Source organism: Strongyloides ratti, assembly GCF_001040885.1.
Source record: "Strongyloides ratti genome assembly S_ratti_ED321, chromosome : 1".
Taxonomy (NCBI): domain Eukaryota; kingdom Metazoa; phylum Nematoda; class Chromadorea; order Rhabditida; family Strongyloididae; genus Strongyloides; species Strongyloides ratti.
In genome coordinates, this window is record NC_037307.1 from 6,046,086 (window position 1) to 6,071,476 (window position 25,391).

The following is a 25,391-nucleotide window of genomic DNA, read 5'->3' on the forward strand; positions in this document are numbered from 1 at the left end:
AATAAAACTTTCAATGGAAAGATATTTATTTATTGATGGCAACCTGTTTATCTATCCATTAGCAAATCAACACACATTAAAAAATAATCTAATTTTCCGCATTAATAGTTTAAAAGATACCATATGATTTTTAATTATTATTCTTATGTTTAGAAATTATATTTAAAAAAAAAAGTAAAAAAAAAATTGTTTATTTATTTGAGTATCTTATAATGTACACCGTACTGTTTTAGATAACTAAAATAGTATAAAAATAAAATTTTATGAACCTTTAAACCATGAAGAAATGCTTGATTTCATTTTGCTACCAGCATCACTAACATATTTACTTGTTGTAGCAATATTATTAACAAGCTTTCGACCACCTTCACTATCTGTAATATGTTGACTCATCTTTAATTTTAAATCCCCAATATTTAATTGTCTAGCAAAAGGATGATTTGGGAGGATTCCATCAAAACCTGGATGAGTTTTTGATCGCCAAATTCTATAATTTAATGTACATTTCCATTCATTAATAAAATCACTATTAAAATCATCTAATAAATCTTTATCATCTGATATGCTTGTTGATAATAAAGAAAGAAGATATGCCCTAAATTGAAAACGAATCCAATCATCACTACCTTCCCATGTAATTTCACTTCCTTGACATGATGATTGTTTAGAAATATAATCAGCAAACCTTAAATCTGCCGTAGTAAGATGTAACTTTTTTTTTAAATCTGAATCAAGATAATCAATAATTAAATCATCATCTTCATTTAATGTTATCATAATATCAAATAATTCTCGACGATGATTAAATAAAGTATTTGTTGTACCAATACAAAAAGCACGAACATTGTGACTTTTAATCATATCCATATAACAAATGCTAAGATAAGGATGAAAAAGATATCCTTTGACAAATAAACTTAAAGGAAAACCCCAGTCATCAACATCCATTGTATTCCAACTGGATACTTTTAATTTGTCCTCTTCATTTCCACTTTCATTTTCAATTAAGTTACTTTTTTTTTGAAGAACAGAATAATCGGCAGCCTCAAAAAGTCCATATTGTGTTAAAAGTGGAAATAAAGATATTAAGCCAAATAATGCATTGCCAAGTTTATGTGCCGGAAAAATATTAAACATTACCTAAAAAAAAACATATTGTTAAATTATTAAAAAAATTTTATACCGGACTTTTTTTTCAAGAAGTAGTAGTTTAAAAAGCATTAAAACTCTTCCTTTAAATGTATTTAACATACAAGTTAATGGAATATCTGAAACAAACAAAAAAAATATATTATATTAAATTATAAATATTTTTTAACACCTGCAGCTTCAATTAAAGTTTCATCATTTTTTACATTGATATTAAACATATCACTTAAATTTGCATACATTTGTTTGAGAACTTCTACTTTAGAAAAATCTTTTTCATTAAAATATGCCTCTGTTATTATTTCTAATTTTGATAAAAGTGATCCATATAATGGAATTTTTGAAATTATACAAACAGATTTTTGTACTGTACTTCTTGTAACATCTTTTTCTTTTGTAACTAATTCCTAAAAAATATATTTATTTTAATTATAAAACACATACATCTGCTGCTATCTGTCGATAACATGATATACCAAATACAGAACGATTATGTTCCTCTAAAGAGGGTAACAAAAAATATACAACATCTATAAATTATTAAAATTATTTATAATAATATAAATATACTAAAAAAAATTTAAACAACCCTTATCTACATTATGTGCACCATCAGGTAAGGCAAGAGATGGTAAATAAGTCCATTCTTTAGGGATATCTTCTTCTTTTGGTGAAGAACTATTATTTATTGGTGGATAACAATATTCGATCTAAATCATATAAATAAATATATAAAATATTTTAATCAATTTATTTTACCTGACAACCTTTTTTATGATGAAATCCAACTACAATTACATGAAGTATAGCACTAGCCATATTCTGGAACTATAAAAATAAATACTAAATAGTACAATTAAGATAATTTTAAATTTATTAAAATGTTAACATTTATAGGTGATATTTTCTTAAAATAGTATACATATAACCAAAAATATGACGCTTAAAGACCAATTTATAATAAATATATCTAAGATATAAAAGAAATTTATATTTTATTACCATTAATTGTATTATACATTTTTGATTGTTTAATAAAAAAATCACTTCAACAATTTAAGTATGACTGATAAAACAAAATATAAATAAATATTTTATTATATTTTATGTAAATAAATGATTAGAATGGTTAAACAATATTATTGTAAAATAGTATATATATTGTACTATTGATGTAATACTTATCTTATTTATATTGTAATTAAAATATACTAAAAACAAACTTATCTTGGTTCCATATACTAAATTAAATTTCTTTTAATCATATTTTAAATTTTATTTACCTTATATTTATAGATATTTTTTATGTAAACTTATTAAAATATTTATTATGAGTTAATAAATTTTTATTATTGTTAATTTAAAAAGAAAAATTACTATTATTTTATAAAAAAAAATATTTATAGATTAAATAATGTATTAAAAAATTGCAAAGGTAATCAAAAAGAAAAAAATATCATACATAGTTAGTAATTAATATTGTTACTTTCAAATTTATGAATTTTTAAGCCAAGGATTGCTGGCAACACTTTCAGGAGTACGATCACCATAGTCATACAATAACTCCTCACCAATATTAATATCCCGTAAAGCAATCATAATAAGATGAAATTTATCACCAACATCAACAACTTTGGTTTTTAAATTCGGCCGTAGGCAGGAGTGATTTATTAGTCTAGCCTTAAAAGGCGATTCTTTTGTTGCATCTATACACCAATTTTGTCCTTTATGATTAAAATAATACATATATGATCCCAAAGATTCATCATTTTTGTATTCTCTTTCCAATTTTTTGGCAGCTTTTGCTGAGAGAAGTGTACCAATATATTCAACGACAAAGTCACCTTTTTTAAATAATTTTTTAGATTTACACCCTCTACCTTTTATTTCATCATCATAAACTTCAAGGAATTGTTCATTACTTCGTGAACATATTTCATACTCTAGTTGTGTTTTCTTTTCTTTCTAAAAAAAAAATATATATATATATATAGAGTGATGAGTAAAATTTAGTAAAAACATATGCTCATATTTCAGAGAAATGAAATTTTATAATAATATGGGTAAATAAATTCATTTTAAATAATTTGATATGTACAAATTGTATGATATTTAATTGAAAATAAATAATTATCGTATAGTATAGTACAAATTATACAACTATCACTACTGTTATTATACATAAATATAGCATATATTAAATTTTAATTTGAAAGTTATTGAATAAAACGATTAACTAAAAATGGTATTATAAATAAAATTCAACATTTCTATTAATTAATACAACTTTGACCCAGTAACAATAAATATACATGTCTAATTACTAATAAACATACCTCTATCTGTGATTTAGTTTTTCTTGTACTTTTACGAACTTGAAAATATTCTGTAATTTTATGATTTGATGCAGATTCATCTTTAATCACTTTTGGTGGTAAGTTTTCTTTACATCGATTTCCTTTTTTATTCCGAGTAGAGGATTTTTTACGGTTAGGAGTACCAGTAGCAGGTGGTAATTGTGGTTCTTTATTTTTATCATTCACATCAGTATGTACATCTACTGTTTTTTTTTCATCACTAAAATTAAAAAATTATCGTTATATATAAAAAAATTTTTTTATAACTACTTACATTTCTGTATTCTCAGTTATTTTACCTTTCTCAGCATTTTTTCCATCATCATCCTCCACAATTACATCCTCAATTATAATTTTTCCATCAATTGAGGCATCAACAGTCGTTGTCTCTTCACTAATTTTTATATCTTTTTTATCAAAATCAAGTACATCTTTTTCTTTCTCATTACATAATACTTCATCATCAATATGTCTTATTCCTCTTCTTCTAGGTGTACATATATTCTTTTCTGGAATTTCAGAATTTAAACTTAAACATCTTTTTACGTTGACGTTAGTAATTATCATGTTTAAAAAAATCACGTAAGTTTTATATTGAAAGACTGAATGATTGCGATTCCTTAAAGCAAATATAATATTTTAATGCCTAAAAAAGAAAACCAGTTATACTTTAATAAGAAATTATAGTAATTAAAATTTATATGTAGTAAATGAGATGAAAAAAAATTACAAAAAATAAGTTTTATATATTTTTATGATTTAAAAAAAAGCTAGTAGTACAATCTAGAGCTTTGGATAAATGTCTATCGTCAATTTATTTACAAATGCCATGATAGGAAGAAAGCATTATAATCCATTGACATATTAATTATAAAAGTATATTGCATTTTGAAAATATGAACATTCTTTTAATTTCCCGCCATAATTTATATAGTTCAAAAAATTTTTGCCTGTTATTTTAAATAAAATAGTTATGTATTTTTAATAAACTCAATTTTTCTAGTAAATCAATAAAATATTAAATTTTTCACTTTACAAAGGAAATATTTAAAATTTTTAGTTGTATAGAAGATTTAATATACTTTAAAATATTTGAAAATATACATATGTAATGTAAGTAAATTACATTATTTTGCTTTTTAAAATATAAATTCAAACTTAATAAAATAACAGGGAACATAGTTAGAGAAGTAATAATAGTCTAAAATCAATTTTAATATAGATGATTCAAAACATAAATCACTAGTTTTGTAAATATAATTTTGATAGAGATTGTATTTTAATATGTATAAAAACTTTATTATTGATATTTCAATTTACTTACTATACTTACATAAATAATCCATTGATGGCATTTTATTATATATTTCGCTTACTGAAATAGCATCTGTTTCATCCATATGTTGTTATAATATAAACTATCTCTTAACACAATAAAGTATAATTCTTTTGTTTTTTAAATAATAATCATTTGATTCATAAATTTCAGAAAGAATATCATGAATAGTAATAAATCTCCTTATGTTTATAGTTGAAATTAATATTTTTACGATTTTAAAACTTTTTATAAATTATTATATATTTGTTAAATTTGTATAATGTATATAAAAATTACACCAAAATTTTCTATGATATTTTTTAATGTTACAATCTGATTAAATAAACAACTTTAATTTTCTGTATTGTCATTTTGCCAATTTCCTTTTGGTTTAAGATATATTCATTTTTATATTATTATATTTTTTTCAAAATTAAAAAAAAAAGAAGTATTTCAAAATGTAAAATGAAATTTTGAAATCATTATTTAATAAACCAAAAAAAATGAGATAAAAAATTAAGTATTTATTATGAAACTATATAAAATAAATATAAAATTTTTTTATCAAACAAAATCATATAAAATGTGTAATGTTACGTCATTTTTCGTTTATATTCTCTAAGTAATAAATTTATTTTTTTAAATTATTTATTACTTTTATAATTACTATTATTTTACTTCAGCTACATTTAAATATAAATAAAAAACAATTGTTAATTGAGATGCACTCAAGTTTGCTCGAAATTTTACCCTTTTTCAAACATTTTCTCTATGCCATATAAAAATATTCTATAATTGATACAGTACTATATTTGCTTTTATTTACAAGATCATATAAAATGATAAGCTTTATATTTTTTTTTTATTCTTCTTTCAAATCATTGTATGTTTAAGATTTAATTTATATTGGTTTATTTCTTATTTTGAATATAAATTTATATTAGATAATAAATATTCCGCCCATGTTTATAATATGCCATCATCTTCTTTTATATAATGTTAAATGTATATAAACTAAAACCAAACTAATAAAATTTCTGTCTAAAAAATTATTTGTCTTTTGAACTTATTTATATTAACTTTCAATTAACTTTAACCTTCAGAAAAAAAAAATGTTTACAGGTTTACAAATATTGTTAATTAAAATATTACAATTATTTAAATATCTTTGTAAAAATCTATATTAAAATTTCTATCAATCTGTTATCTCTAACGAAAAAAAAATATACTAGTGATAGCTGAGTAATAACTAAAACAAGCTAATAAGTATATTATCTCGTCATTACTGTATTGCTCATATTTCCTGATATTTTAAAATATATTTGTCCTTTTCATAAAATTTATTTAATAACTATTTTCTCAATTTAGTAAATATTCCTTTTAAAAACCAATGAAAATTTTTCTGACTAGAATCCATGTAATAAAAAAATACAAATAACAAGTATTACGTCACTAGGTACTACCTGCAAAGCCATAGTACAAAAATTTATGGGATTAACTTTATTTCCTTTAATTTTCTCACAACGAAAGCTCTCCCACCACGTCAATTAAACATTAATAGTACGGCGATACAAATATAATAACCTTTGTCTCTAACTACCCACCCCCTGTTGGGAGCGTCTTTTCAAGCTGTCTAATTTTATACATAAAAATTACTGCCCAACCTCTGTCATGATAATGTCAATCCAAGTGTTTGATAATAAAGACCGCTGTGTGCTCCATTGCATTTAGAAGCACTCTAACCTTTCTATTCTTACATTTTTACTGCTGCTTTTTTAGCTTCATACTATATAAAAATAGGCTCAGAGATAGTCTGTTAGACAATCTATAATACATACCACACTTATACATACACTTGTTGCGGCATTTTTTTTTCCAACAGGTATAATATCAAGTTGTGATTCCTTTACACACATACGTATGTATATAAATTTTTAATAGTAAAAAGTTTTTTTTTTTTTTTTTTTTGTCATATAATATATGATCGAATCAGATATATAACTCCTATAAGTAGATGTAGCCACATGTAGATAGGCACATACTTAGCCACGTGATCTTTTAGATGCGCCAATTTTTAGCGTTTTTTTTATAAGTAATTGTTGAAAAATTTTAAAATTAATGTTGAACCATTACTACACACGTCTTACCATACATATCATAGTTATTAATAATTCAAAGAAGAGACATTTTATTGTCCTCTACAACTAATAAGTTAAATTATACCTAATACTTACATAAAATTACCCTTTTTTTGTCCATTTAAATAGAAATTTTTTTACTTGAATAAAAAGAAATGTTAAATATTATAGGTCTACATAGATTAAATTATATTTTAGAATAATTAATTCTTTTTAAAATATAAAAATTTCCTGGCGTTATGTGAAATATTGAAATCTGTATATATTAGTAGTCAATATATTTTTATTTGATTGCGAAATAGACATGGAGAATGGCGTCGTTCCACTTTTGTTTACAATTATTCTTTTTAAGACCGATTTTATATTAAAATTTATTTTTTTAAAAATAATTTCTAATATATATATATACCATATGTTTATAGTACCGTCTATTTTTCCGTTTTCAAAGTGGAGCGGATAATTAATATTGATGGATGATTTGCTCTCAGTTGCACTTGCTGAATCTGGATTAGATGAATATTTATCAGAGCCAAATTCACCATTCCCAGAATCGCAAGATGGTAAAAATTCTCCAAATTTTTCCATCATAAACAATGGGGTAAAAAGTAATACTAATGAAATTGTATTTAATTCAAATAACTCAAATAATTACGTGTATTCAAAGGAACATGAAAATATTTCATCAGTAGATAACAGTTTAAATGATAATATTCCTTCAACTGTTATATGTGAATCAGACTTGGAAAATCTTGATTTGTTTCTTAAACCAATTGAGGGTGGTACTTTTTTAGAACAAATGCGAGCTTCAAATAGTCCTGTTGAACCAAGCACAAATCTGACACCGGATGATTCAGGAAATTCTGATGTTATATTAAATGAACTATTTGATGATGATTTATCTAATAAATCTTTACCAAAAGAACCGAGTAATATTCCTGCCAATAGTACGGATAAAATAACTAATTTAAAATCTTTACCAGAACCAGTGATTATTGAGCCATCTAAAATAACTGAAAGCAAGGATTCTAATTCTTTAAATGTTGTTCGAGTTAAAAATCCTATAAGAATAATTAAAAAAGAATCAATTCTAAGTCCTGAATGTAGGTTTTTTATATTTTTAATTAATAAAAATTTTTATTTTAGCGACAGATGATTCTTTACCGCCAAAATTAGTACCTTTAAGGAAAATTTATTCTTCTAGTAATATGAATGTTGGTTCTTTAAATTATCAAGATAAAGCACCTCGTCCAATTCCTCGTATAGAATCAATAAGGCCTATTCATGAACGACAAACTCAACCAATGACTGTTACACCAGTTCCATCGAGAAATTTTGCATACCAACGAATTCCGGTTAATAGGATACCTAGAACAACAGATCAAGTACGAGTAGGAAATGGACCTCAAAATATTGTTCCTCCAAGAGTTATGAATTCACAACGATTGCAAATTAGTAAAAATTCTATTCTCGGTAGAAAAACATTTAGAGATAATAGTGGGAAAATTTATATTGTAAAAGAAAATATTTCAATGGGACAAAATAATTATCCGAGACCTATACAATTAATTAAAAAAGCAAAAATTAATAATCATGATGAAGCACCTAAACTAATACCACAAGTTTCGACTATGAGGAAAATTAGTATACCCGGTAATCATCAAAGCGGAGCATCTTCAGCACCTTTGTCCCCCGTACAAATGGGTTTATCTCGTACTAATGGAATATTTCAACAGTCCAAAGTGCCCATTAATCGAGTTGGAGGAAATCCAAATGGCAATAATTCTTTTACCGTTTATACAAATTTTAATGGAGCAAAGAAAATAATTTATCCTCATGCAAGGCTTCAACATAATGTAATTGTAAGGCCACCTGTATTAACTGAAATTCAAAAAATGAAAGCCAACTTAAAATTAGCTAATACAAAAGAAGAAATGAAAAATGCACTAAAAATGGGTGCAGTCAAGGCTAAAGAAACTGTTTTTGAGGAAGAAGATGAATCTTTAGGTCATGCAGAAACATATTCAGAATATAAGCCTGCTAAACTCAGGAGTGGTAATCCTCATCCAGATTGTGTTGTTGAAACATCGTCTCTTAGTAGTGTTTCTCCACCAGAAATTAGATATCATGTAGAGATTCCAGAAATAAATATTGATGAAGGAAGAATTTCTGCATTACAATTAGAAGTTGTTATTTATGCATGTCAAATGCATATGAATAAATTTCCAAATGGTGAGAGAGCTGGTTACCTTATAGGTGATGGTGCTGGTGTAGGAAAAGGTAGAACAATCGCTAGTATTATTTATGAAAATTATTTACGTGGTAGGAAGAAAGCTTTGTGGCTTTCAGTGTCTAGTGATTTACGTTGGGATACCGAAAGAGATCTTCGTGATATTGGTGCTACAGATATTCCTGTTGTTCCACTTAACAAATTAAGATACGCCAAAATTAATGGTCCTGAAAATAATAATTTTAAAAAAGGTGTTATATTTGCTACATATTCTTCTTTAATAGGAGAATGTAGAACAGCAAAAAGTAAATATCGTACAAGATTAAAGCAATTACTTCAATGGTTTGGACCTGATTTTGATGGTCTTATTGTTTTTGATGAATGTCATAAAGCGAAGAATTTATGCCCTACAGCAGGATCGAAACCAACAAAAACAGGTAAAGTTGTTATGGAACTTCAAAAACAACTACCTAATGCAAGAATTGTGTATGCTTCAGCTACAGGTGCCACTGAACCAAAAAATATGGCATATATGACTAGGCTTGGTCTTTGGGGTAAGGGTCAGAGTTTTCCTGAATTTAATGATTTTATCAATGCTGTTGAGAAAAGAGGTGTTGGTGCTATGGAACTTGTAGCAATGGATATGAAACAACGTGGTTTATATCTTGCAAGGCAACTTTCTTTTCGTGGTGTTACATTTCGTGTTGAAGAAGTTGCTTTATCTAATGATTTTATTTATGCATATGATGAAAGTGTTAAAGTATGGTTGGATGTCCGTCGATATTTTCAAAAAGCACTTTCTGTTCTTAGTGATGATGAAAGAGTATCGCAAAAATTAGTGTGGGGACAATTTTGGGCAGCACATCAAAGGTTTTTCAAATATCTTTGTATTGCTGCAAAAGTACAAGCTTGTGTTAATATTGCAAAAGAAGCTTTAAAAAATAACAAATGTGTTGTTATTGGACTTCAAAGTACCGGTGAGGCAAGAACACTTGAACAATTAGAGGAGAATGGCGGAGAATTGACGGAATTTGTCTCCACAGCAAAAGCTGTTATTCAAGGGTTAATTGAAAAACATTTCCCCACACAAGATATTTCATTTACTGGAAAATATGATATATTTTCAGATTTTGATAAAATGTTAGGATCAGGGAACAAATCTAAAAAAAATAACAAAAGAAAGAAAAACCCTATTGATGATTTTTTTAATGATTTTGATAATGAAGATAATACTAAAAATAAAAATACTGCCAAACGAAAAAGACTAGAAAGTGAGCATAATGAAACATCAGAAGATGAAAGTGAATCAGATAGAAGTTCTATTGTTAGTGATTTGGATATTGGAGGTGACCATGAAGCATGGAAAAAATTGTTATTAGCTGAAGCTGAAACGTCAGATGACGAAGCATCTGATATTAGTGATAATGATAGTGAAAGTAATAGTGATACTGATGACAGTAGTGCCAATAATAATGAAGGTAGTGATAGTGAAACAGATGAACCCGAAAAAGAGGATGATGCATTTAATCCATTTCTTCACGATTTCTCTGCTAATGATCCTTGGGCTGATAAACAGAAAGTTATTGAAGAAAATCAGGCTAAATTATCAAAGGCTGAAGAAAAAGAAAAGAGGCGTTTAAATAAAAAAAAAGAAAAAGAACGTGAAAAGAAAAAAAAAGAAAAACGACGTAAAGATAAGCAAAAAAGATTAGATAAGATTGCTGATATTGTTAGAAGGAAAGAGGAAATGGCTTCTGATGCTATGAAAGGATCTGCCGAAGCTTTTATTCAATCTTCGAAAATTATTGATGATGATGATATCGAAGTCACCGCTAACAATTTAGGTATGATAAAAACAGAGTTACTTGCTGCTGTTGAAAGACTAGGATCTAAGTTACCACCAAATACTTTAGATCAGTTGATAGATGAACTTGGTGGTCCAGAATTTGTAGCTGAAATGACGGGAAGAAAAGGAAGAGTTGTTACAAAAGAAAATGGTGAAATTGAATATCAACAGAGACATGTAGGCACAGATGCTACTGTTGAATTAATGAATGTAGAGGAGAAGCATAAATTTATGAAAGGTGAAAAATTAATTGCTATCATTTCTGAGGCTGCATCTTCCGGTATTTCACTTCAAGCTGATAGGAGGGCAGAAAATACAAGAAGGAGAGTTCATATTACTATGGAACTTCCATGGTCTGCTGATAAAGCTATTCAACAGTTTGGTAGAACTCACAGAAGTAACCAAGTTAGTGCACCAGAGTATCTCTTTCTCATATCAGAATTAGCAGGAGAGAAACGATTTGCTTCAATTGTTGCTAAACGGCTTGAATCTTTGGGTGCTTTGACTCATGGTGATCGACGAGCTACTGAAAGTAGAGATTTATCACAGTTTAACCTTGATAATAAATACGGTAGAGCTGCACTTGAAGTTTGTTTAAAATCAATTGTTGGAGTAATTAATCCACCTTTTATGAATCCACCTGAAAATTACAAACCAGGAAATTTTTTTTCGGATATGCGACAGTATCTTGAAGGTGTTGGTATTCTTAGTGTTAGTAAATTGGGACAATATTCAGTTGAACGAGATGGAAATTCCATTGCAAAGTTTTTAAATAGACTTTTAGGATTACCTGTTCATGCACAAAATGCTCTTTTTGAATATTTTACACTTATTTTAGAAGAGTTAATTAGACAAGCTAAGTATGATGGAACATATGATATGGGTATCATGGATATTGGAACAGGTGAAAATAAAGTCCAACGCTTAGAAACTCGTATTTTTACCGGAAAATTAAATTACAATACATTTAGAGTAGAGATGCATAAGATTGGTGTTGAAAGGGGAATGAGTTGGGAAGAAGCGTTAAGTGTTCGTAAAGTACATACAAATGAAAACGATGGCTTCTATATTTCTCCACTTGGTGCATTAGGTAAACAACAAATTGTATTACTATGTGAAATTGGTGGAAAGAAAGGTTATGAAAATGATGAACATCTTTTTTCAATAACAAAACCACAATCAGGTCGTATTCATAAATTAGAAAGATTTTCTGAATTAACAAAAAGATTTAAAAAAATATCTAATGATGAAGCAGAAGTAATTTGGAAAAATTCGTATACTAGTTCTGCTACACATTGTCAACATAAATACTTTCATGGTAAATGTAAAACAGAAGAAGCTGGAACATATTGTGAGGTTGGAAGGAGGACTAGAACATTTTTTGTTTTATCAGGCAGCGTTCTTTCTGTTTGGCCAATTATTGAAGAAGTTTTAAGTTGTTCTAATCCAAATAATTCATCTAATTTGTCGAAAGAGCATTCAAGAAAAAATTCTAGAATGCAAGTTATCCGAGTTAGAACAAGTGAAAATCAAAAAATTGTAGGATTGAGTATTCAATCATACTTTGTTAGAACTTTGATCTCTCGTCTTGAAGCACATTGTGGTGGTGTTCGTGATGTGGATTCATTTATAAATGCTCGTCCTTCAAATTAGTAAAATGGGAAAAAATATATAAAAGTCTATTGATACTGATTATTGTTTTTTTATCGAATTGTCAGTTTATTATTAATTTAGCCTCTCTAGTATTCATAAACCTCTTTATTTTTAACATGACTCCAAAAAAAATAAATGTTTTTATTTCATATTCTCAAAATTTTTTATTTTGAAATTGTAATTTAAGTAACTTACTCAATTCTGCTCAAACAAACTTTTTTTTTTGTTTATTTTAAAATAAATTGAATGATGTTAAAATATTTTATAAAATATAATTTTGTTTGTTATATTTAAATATGTTATTTGTATAATATTTAAATAAAAATTAATGTCAATAAAAAATTTATATTTTGTTCATAATAATGTGTAGAATTATATATATATTAAATATATCATTTTCATATTAAAAGTTAAATAATAGTTTTATATAATACTATAATTTCAATTTTAAAGAAATTATTAAAAAAAAAAATTAATATATTAAATAATTAATAACCTTGAAGGGATATATATTTTCAATAGTAAACATTAATTGTTGGAAAAAAGTATAGAAAAATGGTTTTAACACGATTCTTTAACTTCCAGTTTGATTCTTATTTTTATAAAATAATAGAAATAAAATTTTAAAGTATGTTAAAAATTAAATTATTATTACTTTCAGAAATTTAATTATTTTTTAGATCTTGAAAATATTATTATGTCATCAGATGTTACTGAATTAAAAGGTTTAACAATAAAAAAAAATTATATAAATGATAGTGAAGCAGAAATTTTAATAAAAAGAATTGAAGATGATTTAGAAAATTATGGTGAAGTATTAAAAAATCGTACTGTTATTCATTATGGGTATAAATTTAATTATAATTCTAATTCTGCCTTTCAAGAAACAATTCCAATTCCATTACAAATTGTTGAAATTATAGATAAATTAAAAAAAGATAATTTAATATTAATTGATGAAATTCCTGATCAAGTAACAGTAAATATTTATGAAGAAAGTCAAGGTATTCCCTATCATATAGATACTCATTCTGCATTTGGACAACAAATATTTTCCCTTAGTTTGTTATCTGATGTAGTAATGCAATTTAGAAATTACTCAAATCCAGATATTTTAATACATGTTTTATTAGAAAAAAATTCTTTATTAATAATGGAACAAGAATCACGTTATATATTTAAACATGGAATTTTAACTAGAAAATTTGATATAAATCCTAATACTAATGAAATGATGAGAAGAAAAAAAAGAATTTCTATAACATTTAGGAAAATAAAAAACAACAGATGCCAATGTAAATTTATTGAATTTTGTGATTGGGATCGAAATAAATAAATCACAAATAACAACCAATAAGTTTTAATATTTTTAAATATATAAATGTGAAATTTCTTTAAAAATACTTAACTTTATTTATTATATACATATTATTTTTAATTAAAAATTAAAATAAAGTGTTTTATTTGATACGGTAGTATAAAATTTTTTGATTAAAAATACATTTATTTTAATGGTTATATTACTTTATTATAAATTTTTAATTATTCTATTTTTTACTTTGCCTTTTACTACTTCTTCTTTTTCTACTACCATTACTACTATTACTACTACTACTACTTGACTTGGATGATGACTTTATTGATATACTTTCTTTTTCTAAATTATCATTCATTTGTAATTTATACCTATAAAATACAGCAAATAATGCTAAATTAAGTACCAATCCTTCTATTAATACAAATGTACCATTTAAATTATTTAATATTACAATAATTTGTGTATCTATAAATTTAGCTGAATGAATATTTGATCCTGTTTCTATAATAGATACTAAAATTTTTAATGAACCTATAATTGCCCCTATAGTTGCAATTGTCTTGGCATGGTTTCTTTTAACATTTAAAAGTAACAATATTAATTCAAATAAAATTAAACTTAATGTTCCTCCAATTGGTCGGATTGTTTCTAGTATTTTTATGGATAATGGAAGTTCAGAAAACTTTATTTTTTGTAAATCAGGGCATATAACTGTTGAACATGTACCTTTTTCTAAATATAATCAAACAAATTATTACTATCTAAAATAAACATACGTATTTGGAAAAAAAGAATTGTTAAAATAATTTTAATTATAAAAAAAAGAAATAATGATAGTATTAAAAGAGAAAATGTAATTTTGTCTTCTGTATTTTTAGGCAAAGTAGAAAGAAACTTCAATACATATTTATTAACCATTATTATTTTTTTTTATCAATAAAAATTGATAATATTTTGTGTATGTTAACAATAAATATTTTAAAAAATTTGAAAGAAAGAATTTATTGTAAAATTTAAATATCTATCTTTGTAATTTTTTTTGTCTAAATTGAAATTATATTTTTATGATTAAAATCTTATAATTATTAATTTTTAGTCAATTAATAAAGTTAGAAAAAAATTTGTATACCCATTAATTTAAAAGAACAAGTTAGTATATAAATAAGTAATTTTTGATTTTAATGTTACTTTTTTTAGAATATGAAATCAACAAATTTTAATAAATTTAAACTCAAAAAAAAGTACAATAGTTTAAACAATACAAATATATACTTACTAAAGTGAACTTTTACAATAATTTTTTTAAATATCATTTTATTAAACTAAATTAATTTTTAAAATCATTTTTTTTATAATAATGATTTTTGTTATAAAAAAAATCTTTTATCATTTGTATAGTTTTTTTTTAATGTTTTTAAAACTTTTATATTATAATTTAAGATATATTTTTGTTATAATTTTAAAAATAGTTTTTATTATAGATATTAATAAAAAAATTTAATTTGAATTTTATCAATTATATTTTTATTGTATCAGATAATACATGTATTGGAGAATCGTTTAAAAGTTGTATTACTTTTTAATCACTTAAAATGTTAAATAAATTTTGAAATAAGATTGAATTTATTATTTATATATCATATTATATTTTTTTTTCTTTTACTTAAAATTTAAAAAAATATTAAATTTTTGTGTATAACATTATTTTAGAAAAACATTTGAATTACAACGACTTTAAACATATCTTATTATTTACTAAATATTAGAATAATATTTACTAAATGATTATTTTAGATGACTTCACCTAATATTGCTATTCCTAAAGAAGATGACAAAGGAAGACTATTAGAAGCTAGTTATGTTCAAGATGTTTATGAAAATATTGCAGAACACTTTGACAAGACAAGGTATTCTCAATGGAAAGCAGTAAATGAATTTTTAAGTTCTCTTCAACCTTACTCACTTGTTTATGATATTGGTTGTGGAAATGGAAAATATCTTATTAGAGAGGATAATCTTATTAAAATTGGTAGTGATTTATGTTTTAATCTCTGTCAAATTGCCAGTAATAAGGGATGTCAAGTTTTACAAGCAGACATCTTAAAGCTTCCCTTTTTATCAGAATCAGCAGATGCCGTTATATCCATTGCCGTAATTCATCATCTATCAACTAATACCCGTAGACAAGAAGCTGTAAGACAAATAGCTAAAATTTTAAAAGTAGGTGGAAGAGGATGCATAACAGTGTGGGCTATGAATCAAAAAGGTTCAAGATATGAAATTATGCGGTCAAATAAAATTGATGAAGAAATAATAGACAATAAAGAAGATGAAAGTGATGACATTTTACGTATTCATAGTGGTAAACAATTTAAACAACAAGATATGTTAGTTCCTTGGAAAAAAGATGGAGATAACCAATTTTTAAGATATTACCATGTGTTTGTTGAAAATGAGTTAGAAAATCTTATACATTCTGTTGAAGGTTTAAAAGTTCAAGAATGTATACTAGAACAAGGAAATTGGATAGTTATTTTTGAAAAAGTTTTTTAATTTTTTTATTAGTATTTTTCTTTTATTAATTGCTACCAGAATTTTTAATTAAAGTGTAATTTATACAACCACACCTACATCATAATAATAATAATAATAATAATTATACATAAAAATAGATATGTATAGTGAACTAAAAGTTCCTGCAAAACACAAGCACTAATATTTTTCTAATAAAGTAAATTAACAAAATATTTCATGAATAAGACATTTATTTAAAAAGTAAATATATATATGTGTACTATACAAACTTTTATTACTTGGCAACTCATTAGATACTATTTTTCAAGTTTTAAGCTAACATACACTCAATCTTTTTGATACGCGCCAACCCAAGTGGGCATCTTGCAACGAATTGAAGAGGCTCAATTGAAAACCAAGTATAATTTACTTTATTTTATTTTTATAAATTTGTTAAAATATACACTACCAAGAAGATGTCTCGCCGTGACGCAGGTGTAGGAAAAGTTTATATTGGAGGGTTGCCAGATGATGCTAAGACATATGAATTAGAAGATGCCTTTTGTAAATATGGGAAGATTCGTAAAGTCTGGGTTGCTAGAAGACCTCCAGGATTTGCTTTTGTTGAATTTATGGATAATCGTGATGCAGAAGATGCTGTTAGAAAATTAGATGGATCGTAAATTTTTTTTTCTTAATATTTAAAATATTTCTTAATTTTAGAAAAATTTGTGGAGTTCGAGTTCGTGTAGAATTAGCTCATTGCCATAATCGTATTAGAAATGAAGGACATAATCGTCGTAGGCATGATCGTCGTAGTAGAAGCCCAAGATACAATAGGTAAGTTCTATGAAAAGAAAGTGTAGCCTTATTTTTATTTTACGCTTCCTCCTTTAAACTATCTTCGTTATTATCGATTGTATTACTTTTAGCGATAGCTTCATCTCTACATCATCACAATCCTTCTTCTTACCTCTTCTACTTAATTTTCGTCATCACCTATCATCATGCTTATTTATTGCCGTGGCAACTTAATTTTTTTATTAAACGTAATAATTGAATCATCAATCATTACGCAACAAGAAATTTTATGGCATAAAAGGTAATAAAGGCATGAAAAAAAAAAACTGGAATTGTTATTTTAATTAATCAACATTGCGCAATTGGTATAAATTAAAATGACCACAATACAAATAAATGTACTTACCTATTTTGTTTTGTGGTTATAAGTTGCATGTCATTTTTTTTTCATCATGATATTTTGAACAAATGAAGTATCTCAATATTAATAATTATATATATTATATATATGAAGAAAAATGAATGATAGGATATGATGACAAGAAGAGAAGAAGCTATATAACCCATATCAATTTATTATTTCAAATCCCGTAAATTACTAGTATTATAATGAAGGAGAAAATTATAAATTTTCATGAAGCATTTTTACCTTCATATTATTCTAGAAATTATTTAATTTGTTAAAAAATATATCAAATTCTTCATCTAATTTTAAAACATAAGTTACATTTTATGAAGAAGAAATATCAATGAAATGTGTTTTGGAATTGTTCATGAAAAAGGCACGATCTAAATGATGTAGAAATTTGAAAAATCATTCATGAACTAGGATATTTAATTAACTATTAATTTTTTTAGACGTTCGAGATCAAAAAGTAGATCACGTAGCCGTAGCCCACCAAAGAAGAACTCAAAATCAAGGTCGGAAACGCCATTATCTGAAAAGAGATCGCAATCTCCTTCAAGTATAAAAGATGAATCCCGTGAAAATAGTCGTTCAAGGTATGTTTATAAATTATGTATTTAGTTATTTGCAGATCACGGACACCAATTTCAAATAATAATTCAGAACGTTCAAACAGATCTCGTAGTTCTAGCACTGGAACACAATCTGAATAAAACTTTCAAAAATTTTATTACAGATATATTTTTGTGTATTGTTTTTCTTCTGTATAACAGAGAGTTATGATATGAAATATCTTATAGCTGAATAATTGGTTTTAATAAATATAATATTAAATTTTTTTTTTGCCAAAAAAGAAGTATTTAGTTTTTAAAAACTTTATTTTTTTTTTATTGTATTTCTTGGTTGTATTTTTAATCAAAATAAATTTTTTTAATAAAAATATTTCTTTAAAACTTTATTAATCTTTTATATTCTGTTATATCTTCTTAAGTCAATTTCTTTTTTGACAACTGCTTCTTCAATATCATCTCCTGGAATTGTTTTATCATTGTTATCAGGTGATGATGTAGTTTTAATATCTGACTTTTTCTGTGAATCATCACCATTACTATTATCAGTTGGATTAATAATATTATTAGTTGTTGGGCGGATGACGTCATCGTTATCATTAGATTCTTGATTAGAAAGATCATCATTACCTATTCCAAGTAATGATCGTGCCATTGTACTTAGAATGTCATTATGAACTAGAGCAGAAATTTTAGGAAAAGTATTATCAAGTTCTCCTTTAACATAATCTGGAAGACGACGATAAACATTTATAAGATTGTTAAGTTCTAATTTAATATTTTGTAAATTTATTCCACCTCCAATAATTCTTTTTCCTGTTTCTATAATCTTAAAATATAAATAAATTTTTTTTTATATATAAACAATAATACCTCAGAAACAAATTCTTTTGCTTTACCACTTAAACCATCATAAGTTTCCTTATACCAATTTATCATTCCTTCTGCCTTTTTATATAAAATTGAAGATCTTCCTTCAAGTGCATGTAAAATATCACTAGAATGATTAAACTCATTTAATCTACCAATAATTTCTGAAAAAATATTTTTATCCTTTGCAGTTAAATCATTATAAAATTTTCTTGCTTCTTGTGGAATAGCTTCTAAAAAAATTTATAATATAAAAAAATAGATAAAATAAAAAAAAAATTACCATCAATTTTTTTTTGAATATCAGGACCAAATAATGCAGAGATATCACATGAAGCAAATGAAACAAAAACAATTAAAAAATATAAAGTAAAAGCAACTTTCATGTCAGTATTATATTTTTTTAATAAATGATATTCTATTCTTATTTTATTATAATTTTATTATTTAAAAGAACCAATCAAAATATTTTTTTCACTAAATCTAATTTTAAAAGTTGTATAATAATATTCAGTTAATGCTTTAAGTAAAAAAAAAAATATATATATTTAAGAAAACCTTTTGCTCTTTCTATTAAACTTCAAACTTTTGATTTATGTATTTTTGTTATAACAAAAGTAAGCTATCTATTTTTAAAATAATATAAATATTTTTGCCTATCATCTTATATATTAAATATTTAAAGAGTGTGTAGTAAAAATTTATAAAATTTTACATTATTAAAAGTTATAATAAATACAGTTAACTTGAAATTAATCTTATGTAGATAATGTAAAATCTTAACATTTAACATAAATGATATAACATTATAAAAACACCAATTAATTCTTTTAAAATTACTAAATTTTTTAAAATAAAAATGAAAAGAAAGATTCATCCACCTCAACAGTTATATTACGCTCCAATAAGTTGTTAATTGCATCTTTGTTTATAGAAAAACTTTAAAAAATAATAAATTAATTAACTAAGTATAAATTTTTAACTTAAAAAAATGTTTTAACTTAATATCTTTTAGCAATTTTACAGGATTTTTAAAATTGAATTAAAAAAATGAAATTATATCTAAATTACAAATTTATTTTTTTTAAATAAAAAGTTTAAAAAAAATTACTATCAACTTCCTTAATTCTAATGACACGTATGTATAATTTTAAAAAAAAAATAATGATTTAATATCATTTTTAAACTAATAAAATAAATAAATAAAAATTAAACAATTTTATTAAAAATCTACTATCATATGCTAAAATTACTTTATATTTAATAAAATTTTTAAAAACTTTTCTAATATTTTATTTTTATTATATCAAAAAATTTGAAAATTAACGATTATAATATAGATATTATTGTTTAGAAATATAATAATTTTTTAGTACAAATCAAATATTAATTACATTTTTAACTTTATTTTTTATTAAAAAATTTAAATTTTACTGTTTATAAAATAATTTATTAAAATTCAAATATCAATTACTTTTTTTTTTCATTAAATTTTATTTTTTTTTTATTTATTTATATTAATTTTTAGGAATTATCATATAATATTTTAACATGCAAAAAAAAAATTTTTTTTATATTCATTTTAAAATATTTATATATGGGGGTGAACTAAAAGAAAAGAACTCTTTGTACTTTTAATTTTTTTCATTCTACTCATTTTTAACATATTTTTAGAACTTAAATACATTAGTCTTTGTTATAAAAAAAGATATTGGAAAATTTCAAAGCAATTGAATTTAACTTTGATTTGTTCTTCTTAAACCAATGGTATATATATAAAGTTGGAATGGAGTTATTTTATCATAAGTATTATATCATTTTAAACTTTTTTAATAGATTTAGATGTATGTCTTATTACTTGTTTTATAATTTATTTTGTTATTCGTTTTTATATTTTATTTAATTTTTTATCAATTCATTTATTTTATTAATTAATATTTTTTATTTTAGAATGTCTGCAGATAGCATTAGTTCTTAATTGTATATAATTTCTTTTATACAAGGAACAAATTGGTATTTTTATCATTGTAAAGTTGAAGTTTTCTTACCAAATGGTAACAAAACAATAGACTTTATATATGTTAATTCTAAGGACTTTAGGTAAATTTAAAATATTTATTTGATTGTTAATATTTTTACATTTATTTTAATTCACCAATTGTAGGACTTGAGAAAAGAAATACTTGTGTATATGCTGTATATAAAGCTTATCAGTTGAGTAAAAATTTTGGAAACTGTCAACTATTCGATGCTTATGATGGATTAAAATTTCTTATATCAAATAATCCATTGAATATCAAAGAGTTTGTTATTAAAAATGAAGATTTGAGCACTGATTTTAAAATTATTTCAAAAACTGCTCTGTAAAAATTATTTTTAAAAAAGCATCTTTCCATCACGAAATTGACAACTCTACTTAAAGAGATTGTTATGGAGAAGAAAAGATTAATGTTATAATTAGTTGTTCGGATTTAATTATAACACAACACTTATTAAATGAGACAAATGTTGGAGGTGGTGGTTATATTCAACTAAATAGTGAATAACCATTCACTAATTCAATCATGTTATCAGAATATGAAAACTTAAAAATAGGTTCTGGTAGAAAATTAATTAATGGTTTCAGTAAAAATATATTTTTTATAAATGTATATGGTCCAAGGTTTGAATTGTATTTTAATTATACAAGTAATATCTATTATAAACCTGAACCATTAGACAAAATTATTGTAAATGATATTTTTGGAGGAAATATACCAAAATCATTAAAGGATTTTAATGATGGTATAAATTACAGCAATATTAAAGGAGCACATGTTGAAAAAATGAAAGAAATCTTGCTATCTATGATCGCTCTCAATCAATTATTCATGTAATTATCTACAATGAGGGATTAGACGATCACTCTATAAATGGATTTGATCAAAGATATGTAAATAGATGTAAATAAATGTAAATTAAATAAAATTTACTTTAATATTGTATATAATTACTAAAATACTAAAAAAAAAGAAATAATGTGTTTTTTGTTAAAAAAATATATGAATTTCTTGTCATTTTGTATATAAATTCTTTTAATTTTTAAATAAAACTTTTGTTTAATTTTATGTATCTAACTTGAAAAAATAAGCATGGTAATTTGTTTTTTTAAAGTATTAAGAAATAGTTATTTTTATTTTTTTTGCTAATGTAAACTTTAGTATTATTACTATCATTTTATCAATTTTAAATATATTATTTAGACCTTCATCGTTGGCATTGTAGATGAAGGATTTTGACTTTGTATGTTATTAGGTTACAATGTTACAAAAACTAATTAATTTTTTTAAATTTAGAAACTTCAAAATTATTATTTTTATAAAATTTTTTTTAAAGTTTAGTTATGGATTATATCATAACATAAATTTAAAATTAGGTTCTTAATATTTTTATTTTTAAAAATATTATTAAACATTGTTTTCTTTTTATTTTTTGAAATTTTCCTGACAGAAACAAAACTTGAAAAACCAAGGGTTAAAAAAAGTTTTTTCTTACCAATATACTTATTGTGATTGTTAAAGATAAAAAATTTTTTATGTATTTTTCTTAAATGACAATCTTTTATATTTTTAAAAACTTTGACTACATAAAAATTTTTTATTTTAAATGATTTTTTTTTGTGTTATGAAAAATTACTTTTATTTAGAAACCAAAAGTATATAATAATACAAATAAAATTAAAAATTCATCTAAAAGACAATTACTAAAAATCGAATATATATAATATTATAAACTTTATTTAATTGTTTCCAAAAAAACAATATTGATTGTTGACATAATTGATATAAATAGTTGTAAAGATAAAAAAAAAATTTCCTGAGTTTAATTACTTTAAATTTCAATTAAACTTTGATGTTTATCTGTCGTCCTGAGTAATAATATGAACTATGTACAAAAAACATAACATTATCAACTTTCTAAAGCGTTTGTTTATTTGCTCTCATCTAATATCAAATATATGTAATAATTCTCACTTTTTTTACTAACTTTTTATACATTTGTTAATTTTTTAATATTTAAAAAAAGAAAAAAAATTTTATGAACAAAAATTTTGTTCATATACATTAATATATTAAAGATTAAATAAATGTCCAAAAGACAATGACATTGGTTATTTATAGCTCTTATATCTAACTACATAACAAATTTAAATAAATAAATTTAAAAAAAAAATTATTTTTTCTTTCCTCCACGTTCTTTTAGTGATAAATTTAGAAAAGAACCACTTTTTAAGTTATATGCAGCTATACTTTGAACATCTTTAAGAAATATTCCATCTTGAGAAAGTTTAATTTTTGATGTTGGAATATTAATAGAGTTACTTATTTTACCTTTCAAATCACCCACAGAATTTTTTATATCAATAGATACATGTAATACTTGACCCTTTAAACCATTTTCTTCTTGATTTGGAATTTCTATTGAAATTTCAATTGTTGGTGGAGAAATTTTTATAAACTCTTCTTCAGGTAACAATTCATTTTCAATTTTTGATTTTTTTATTGATGGAATAATTGTAGAATTATCAACAACGGGTGGATTTGGCATAAAACCTACATAACTTTCAACAACATTTTCTTGAGGAGGATAATAAAAACCACCAACATTTGCCAATGGAACAGTTTGCTGAATTGGAGGTATTGGTTGAAAATAATTCGCTGGTTCAGGTTGATGTTGGATGACTGGTGGAATAGGAATTGTTGGTTTAATACCTATACTAGAAAGATAAGATGATGTTTGTTCCTGTGTTGTTACTTTATCTTTCGCAATTATATCTGCTAATTTTACTGTATTTTCTTTAGCTTTTTTAGCTTTTATTTCTTCATTCATAATTTCTTTTCTTTTTTTTGCCATTGCCTTAATATTTTCACTTACATCACAATCAGGTGCTATTGCAGAATCCTCATGCCTCATAGATAATTCTTTTTCACGTTGCTCCTTGAATTGAGGTGTAACTGTATTGTATCTTACATGTTCCTGAAGTTTATCAGCAGAAACTTTTTCATTAGTCAATGGTGATATAATAAATGCTTCATTTTGTTTGATTACATTTCTTAAATGTTTCTTCTGATCAAATTCACGAATTATAATGTCTTTTCCAAGCTCTGGTAATACTTGACTTTCTTCTTCAATCTCCATTGCACTGTCATCATTCTCATCGTTACCATTTTCACCATTAACTGTTGGAATAGGATTCAAATATCCATTATATTGAGTATTTCCAACAGCATTCTCACTTTCTTCTGATAAAACATTATTAAGAACTGAAACCCGACTACTAAGATTTAATTTATTACAGAATTTAGGTAATGACATTAAATCATCTTTCTCAAAATCTAATGTTTTTACAATGACAAATGAATGCCAATCAATTTGTTGATATGCTTTTTTTTCAGCTTCTTCCTCAGAAACAACGCCACACTTTTGTCTATTTTCCCATTCAATATAACGTAAACGATATTCAAGAGATTCATGAACCTTATCAAATTTCATATCATCTAAAAGTGCAGTCTTTGCAGCTTTTGGCATTGCTAAAACTATACGATATTGATCAACTAACTTTTGATAATATGGATGATTAGGATGATGACTTTTAAGAAAGTCAAAAGCAAGATTTCTAACTTCACGATTCATTAATTGTGTAGAAAAATTCCTTCCATGCATTGCTGTATATCTAGCCACAAGTTTCATAACTGCTAAATCATATGAATTTAGAGTACAAGGATCATCTGAAAATCTATAAGATCTAGGTGGATCTTTAGGAGTAAAAACAAATTTAGCCTTCGTTTCTTCAGCTTCATTTTCAATTTTTCCTTCTTTTAATTTATTTATACTCATAGATGTTCCAGTTTTTTTAAAGGAATCTATTTGAAATCTATAATAAACATGATAAGGATCATTTGAAAACATAAATTTAAATTTTTTATTTTCTCTTTCCTTTTCTTTAATTTTAGTTTCAAATTGTTCTCCATGTTGTGCAACAAAAGATGCCGTTTTATCAATTATACCTATAAAAAAACAATAATAAAAAAATAACTTTAAATATATTTACTTCTTATATCTGGAGGCGGAAAAATAAGAGCATTGAATTCTTTTCCACTCATGGAAGGTTCCAAATTTACAGGATAATCATCTTTCTTTAAAACTGGAACTAAAGCCATTATTTAATAGAAACGTATAAATTCT

General features: G+C 24.3%; 11 protein-coding genes across 11 annotated transcripts; 6 read left to right on the forward strand and 5 right to left on the reverse strand.

Annotated features, from left to right (window-relative positions):
• Positions 1-261: 261 nt before the first annotated feature.
• SRAE_1000192200 (Late secretory pathway protein AVL9 homolog) lies at positions 262-1,968 on the reverse strand (the record flags this gene model as incomplete). The annotated part of the gene is made up of 6 exons (XM_024648938.1): positions 262-1,140; positions 1,189-1,268; positions 1,322-1,556; positions 1,594-1,679; positions 1,739-1,859; positions 1,909-1,968. The coding sequence occupies 6 exons, from the start codon at positions 1,966-1,968 to the stop codon at positions 262-264; spliced, it is 1,461 nt and encodes a 486-aa protein (XP_024502865.1).
• Positions 1,969-2,643: 675 nt separating this feature from the next.
• Positions 2,644-4,073, reverse strand: SRAE_1000192300 (N-lysine methyltransferase SETD8; the record flags this gene model as incomplete). Its single annotated transcript, XM_024648939.1, has 3 exons — positions 2,644-3,114; positions 3,486-3,726; positions 3,781-4,073. The coding sequence occupies 3 exons, from the start codon at positions 4,071-4,073 to the stop codon at positions 2,644-2,646; spliced, it is 1,005 nt and encodes a 334-aa protein (XP_024502866.1).
• A 3,358-nt stretch (positions 4,074-7,431) lies between these two features.
• SRAE_1000192400 (Protein strawberry notch homolog 2) lies at positions 7,432-13,375 on the forward strand (the record flags this gene model as incomplete). Its single annotated transcript, XM_024648940.1, has 4 exons — positions 7,432-8,062; positions 8,106-12,501; positions 13,302-13,316; positions 13,369-13,375. 4 exons carry the CDS (start codon positions 7,432-7,434, stop codon positions 13,373-13,375), a joined length of 5,049 nt encoding a protein of 1,682 aa, XP_024502867.1.
• A 10-nt stretch (positions 13,376-13,385) lies between these two features.
• Positions 13,386-14,024, forward strand: SRAE_1000192500 (Alkylated DNA repair protein alkB homolog 8; the record flags this gene model as incomplete). Its single annotated transcript, XM_024648942.1, has 1 exon — positions 13,386-14,024. One exon carries the CDS (start codon positions 13,386-13,388, stop codon positions 14,022-14,024), a length of 639 nt encoding a protein of 212 aa, XP_024502868.1.
• A 211-nt stretch (positions 14,025-14,235) lies between these two features.
• SRAE_1000192600 (Hypothetical protein) lies at positions 14,236-14,924 on the reverse strand (the record flags this gene model as incomplete). The annotated part of the gene is made up of 2 exons (XM_024648943.1): positions 14,236-14,738; positions 14,783-14,924. 2 exons carry the CDS (start codon positions 14,922-14,924, stop codon positions 14,236-14,238), a joined length of 645 nt encoding a protein of 214 aa, XP_024502869.1.
• Positions 14,925-15,800: 876 nt separating this feature from the next.
• Positions 15,801-16,559, forward strand: SRAE_1000192700 (Alkylated DNA repair protein alkB homolog 8; the record flags this gene model as incomplete). Its single annotated transcript, XM_024648944.1, has 1 exon — positions 15,801-16,559. The coding sequence occupies one exon, from the start codon at positions 15,801-15,803 to the stop codon at positions 16,557-16,559; it is 759 nt and encodes a 252-aa protein (XP_024502870.1).
• Positions 16,560-16,996: 437 nt separating this feature from the next.
• On the forward strand, positions 16,997-18,440 carry SRAE_1000192800 (Serine/arginine-rich splicing factor 3; the record flags this gene model as incomplete). Its single annotated transcript, XM_024648945.1, has 4 exons — positions 16,997-17,199; positions 17,244-17,360; positions 18,180-18,323; positions 18,404-18,440. 4 exons carry the CDS (start codon positions 16,997-16,999, stop codon positions 18,438-18,440), a joined length of 501 nt encoding a protein of 166 aa, XP_024502871.1.
• Positions 18,441-18,693: 253 nt separating this feature from the next.
• SRAE_1000192900 (Nematode fatty acid retinoid binding family-containing protein) lies at positions 18,694-19,552 on the reverse strand (the record flags this gene model as incomplete). The annotated part of the gene is made up of 3 exons (XM_024648946.1): positions 18,694-19,125; positions 19,170-19,399; positions 19,450-19,552. The coding sequence occupies 3 exons, from the start codon at positions 19,550-19,552 to the stop codon at positions 18,694-18,696; spliced, it is 765 nt and encodes a 254-aa protein (XP_024502872.1).
• A 1,692-nt stretch (positions 19,553-21,244) lies between these two features.
• Positions 21,245-21,533, forward strand: SRAE_1000193000 (Hypothetical protein; the record flags this gene model as incomplete). The annotated part of the gene is made up of 2 exons (XM_024648947.1): positions 21,245-21,266; positions 21,331-21,533. The coding sequence occupies 2 exons, from the start codon at positions 21,245-21,247 to the stop codon at positions 21,531-21,533; spliced, it is 225 nt and encodes a 74-aa protein (XP_024502873.1).
• A 197-nt stretch (positions 21,534-21,730) lies between these two features.
• On the forward strand, positions 21,731-22,042 carry SRAE_1000193100 (Hypothetical protein; the record flags this gene model as incomplete). Its single annotated transcript, XM_024648948.1, has 1 exon — positions 21,731-22,042. One exon carries the CDS (start codon positions 21,731-21,733, stop codon positions 22,040-22,042), a length of 312 nt encoding a protein of 103 aa, XP_024502874.1.
• Positions 22,043-23,378: 1,336 nt separating this feature from the next.
• SRAE_1000193200 (Novel protein similar to human splicing factor 3a, subunit 1, 120kD) lies at positions 23,379-25,366 on the reverse strand (the record flags this gene model as incomplete). The annotated part of the gene is made up of 2 exons (XM_024648949.1): positions 23,379-25,213; positions 25,258-25,366. 2 exons carry the CDS (start codon positions 25,364-25,366, stop codon positions 23,379-23,381), a joined length of 1,944 nt encoding a protein of 647 aa, XP_024502875.1.
• Positions 25,367-25,391: the final 25 nt, after the last annotated feature.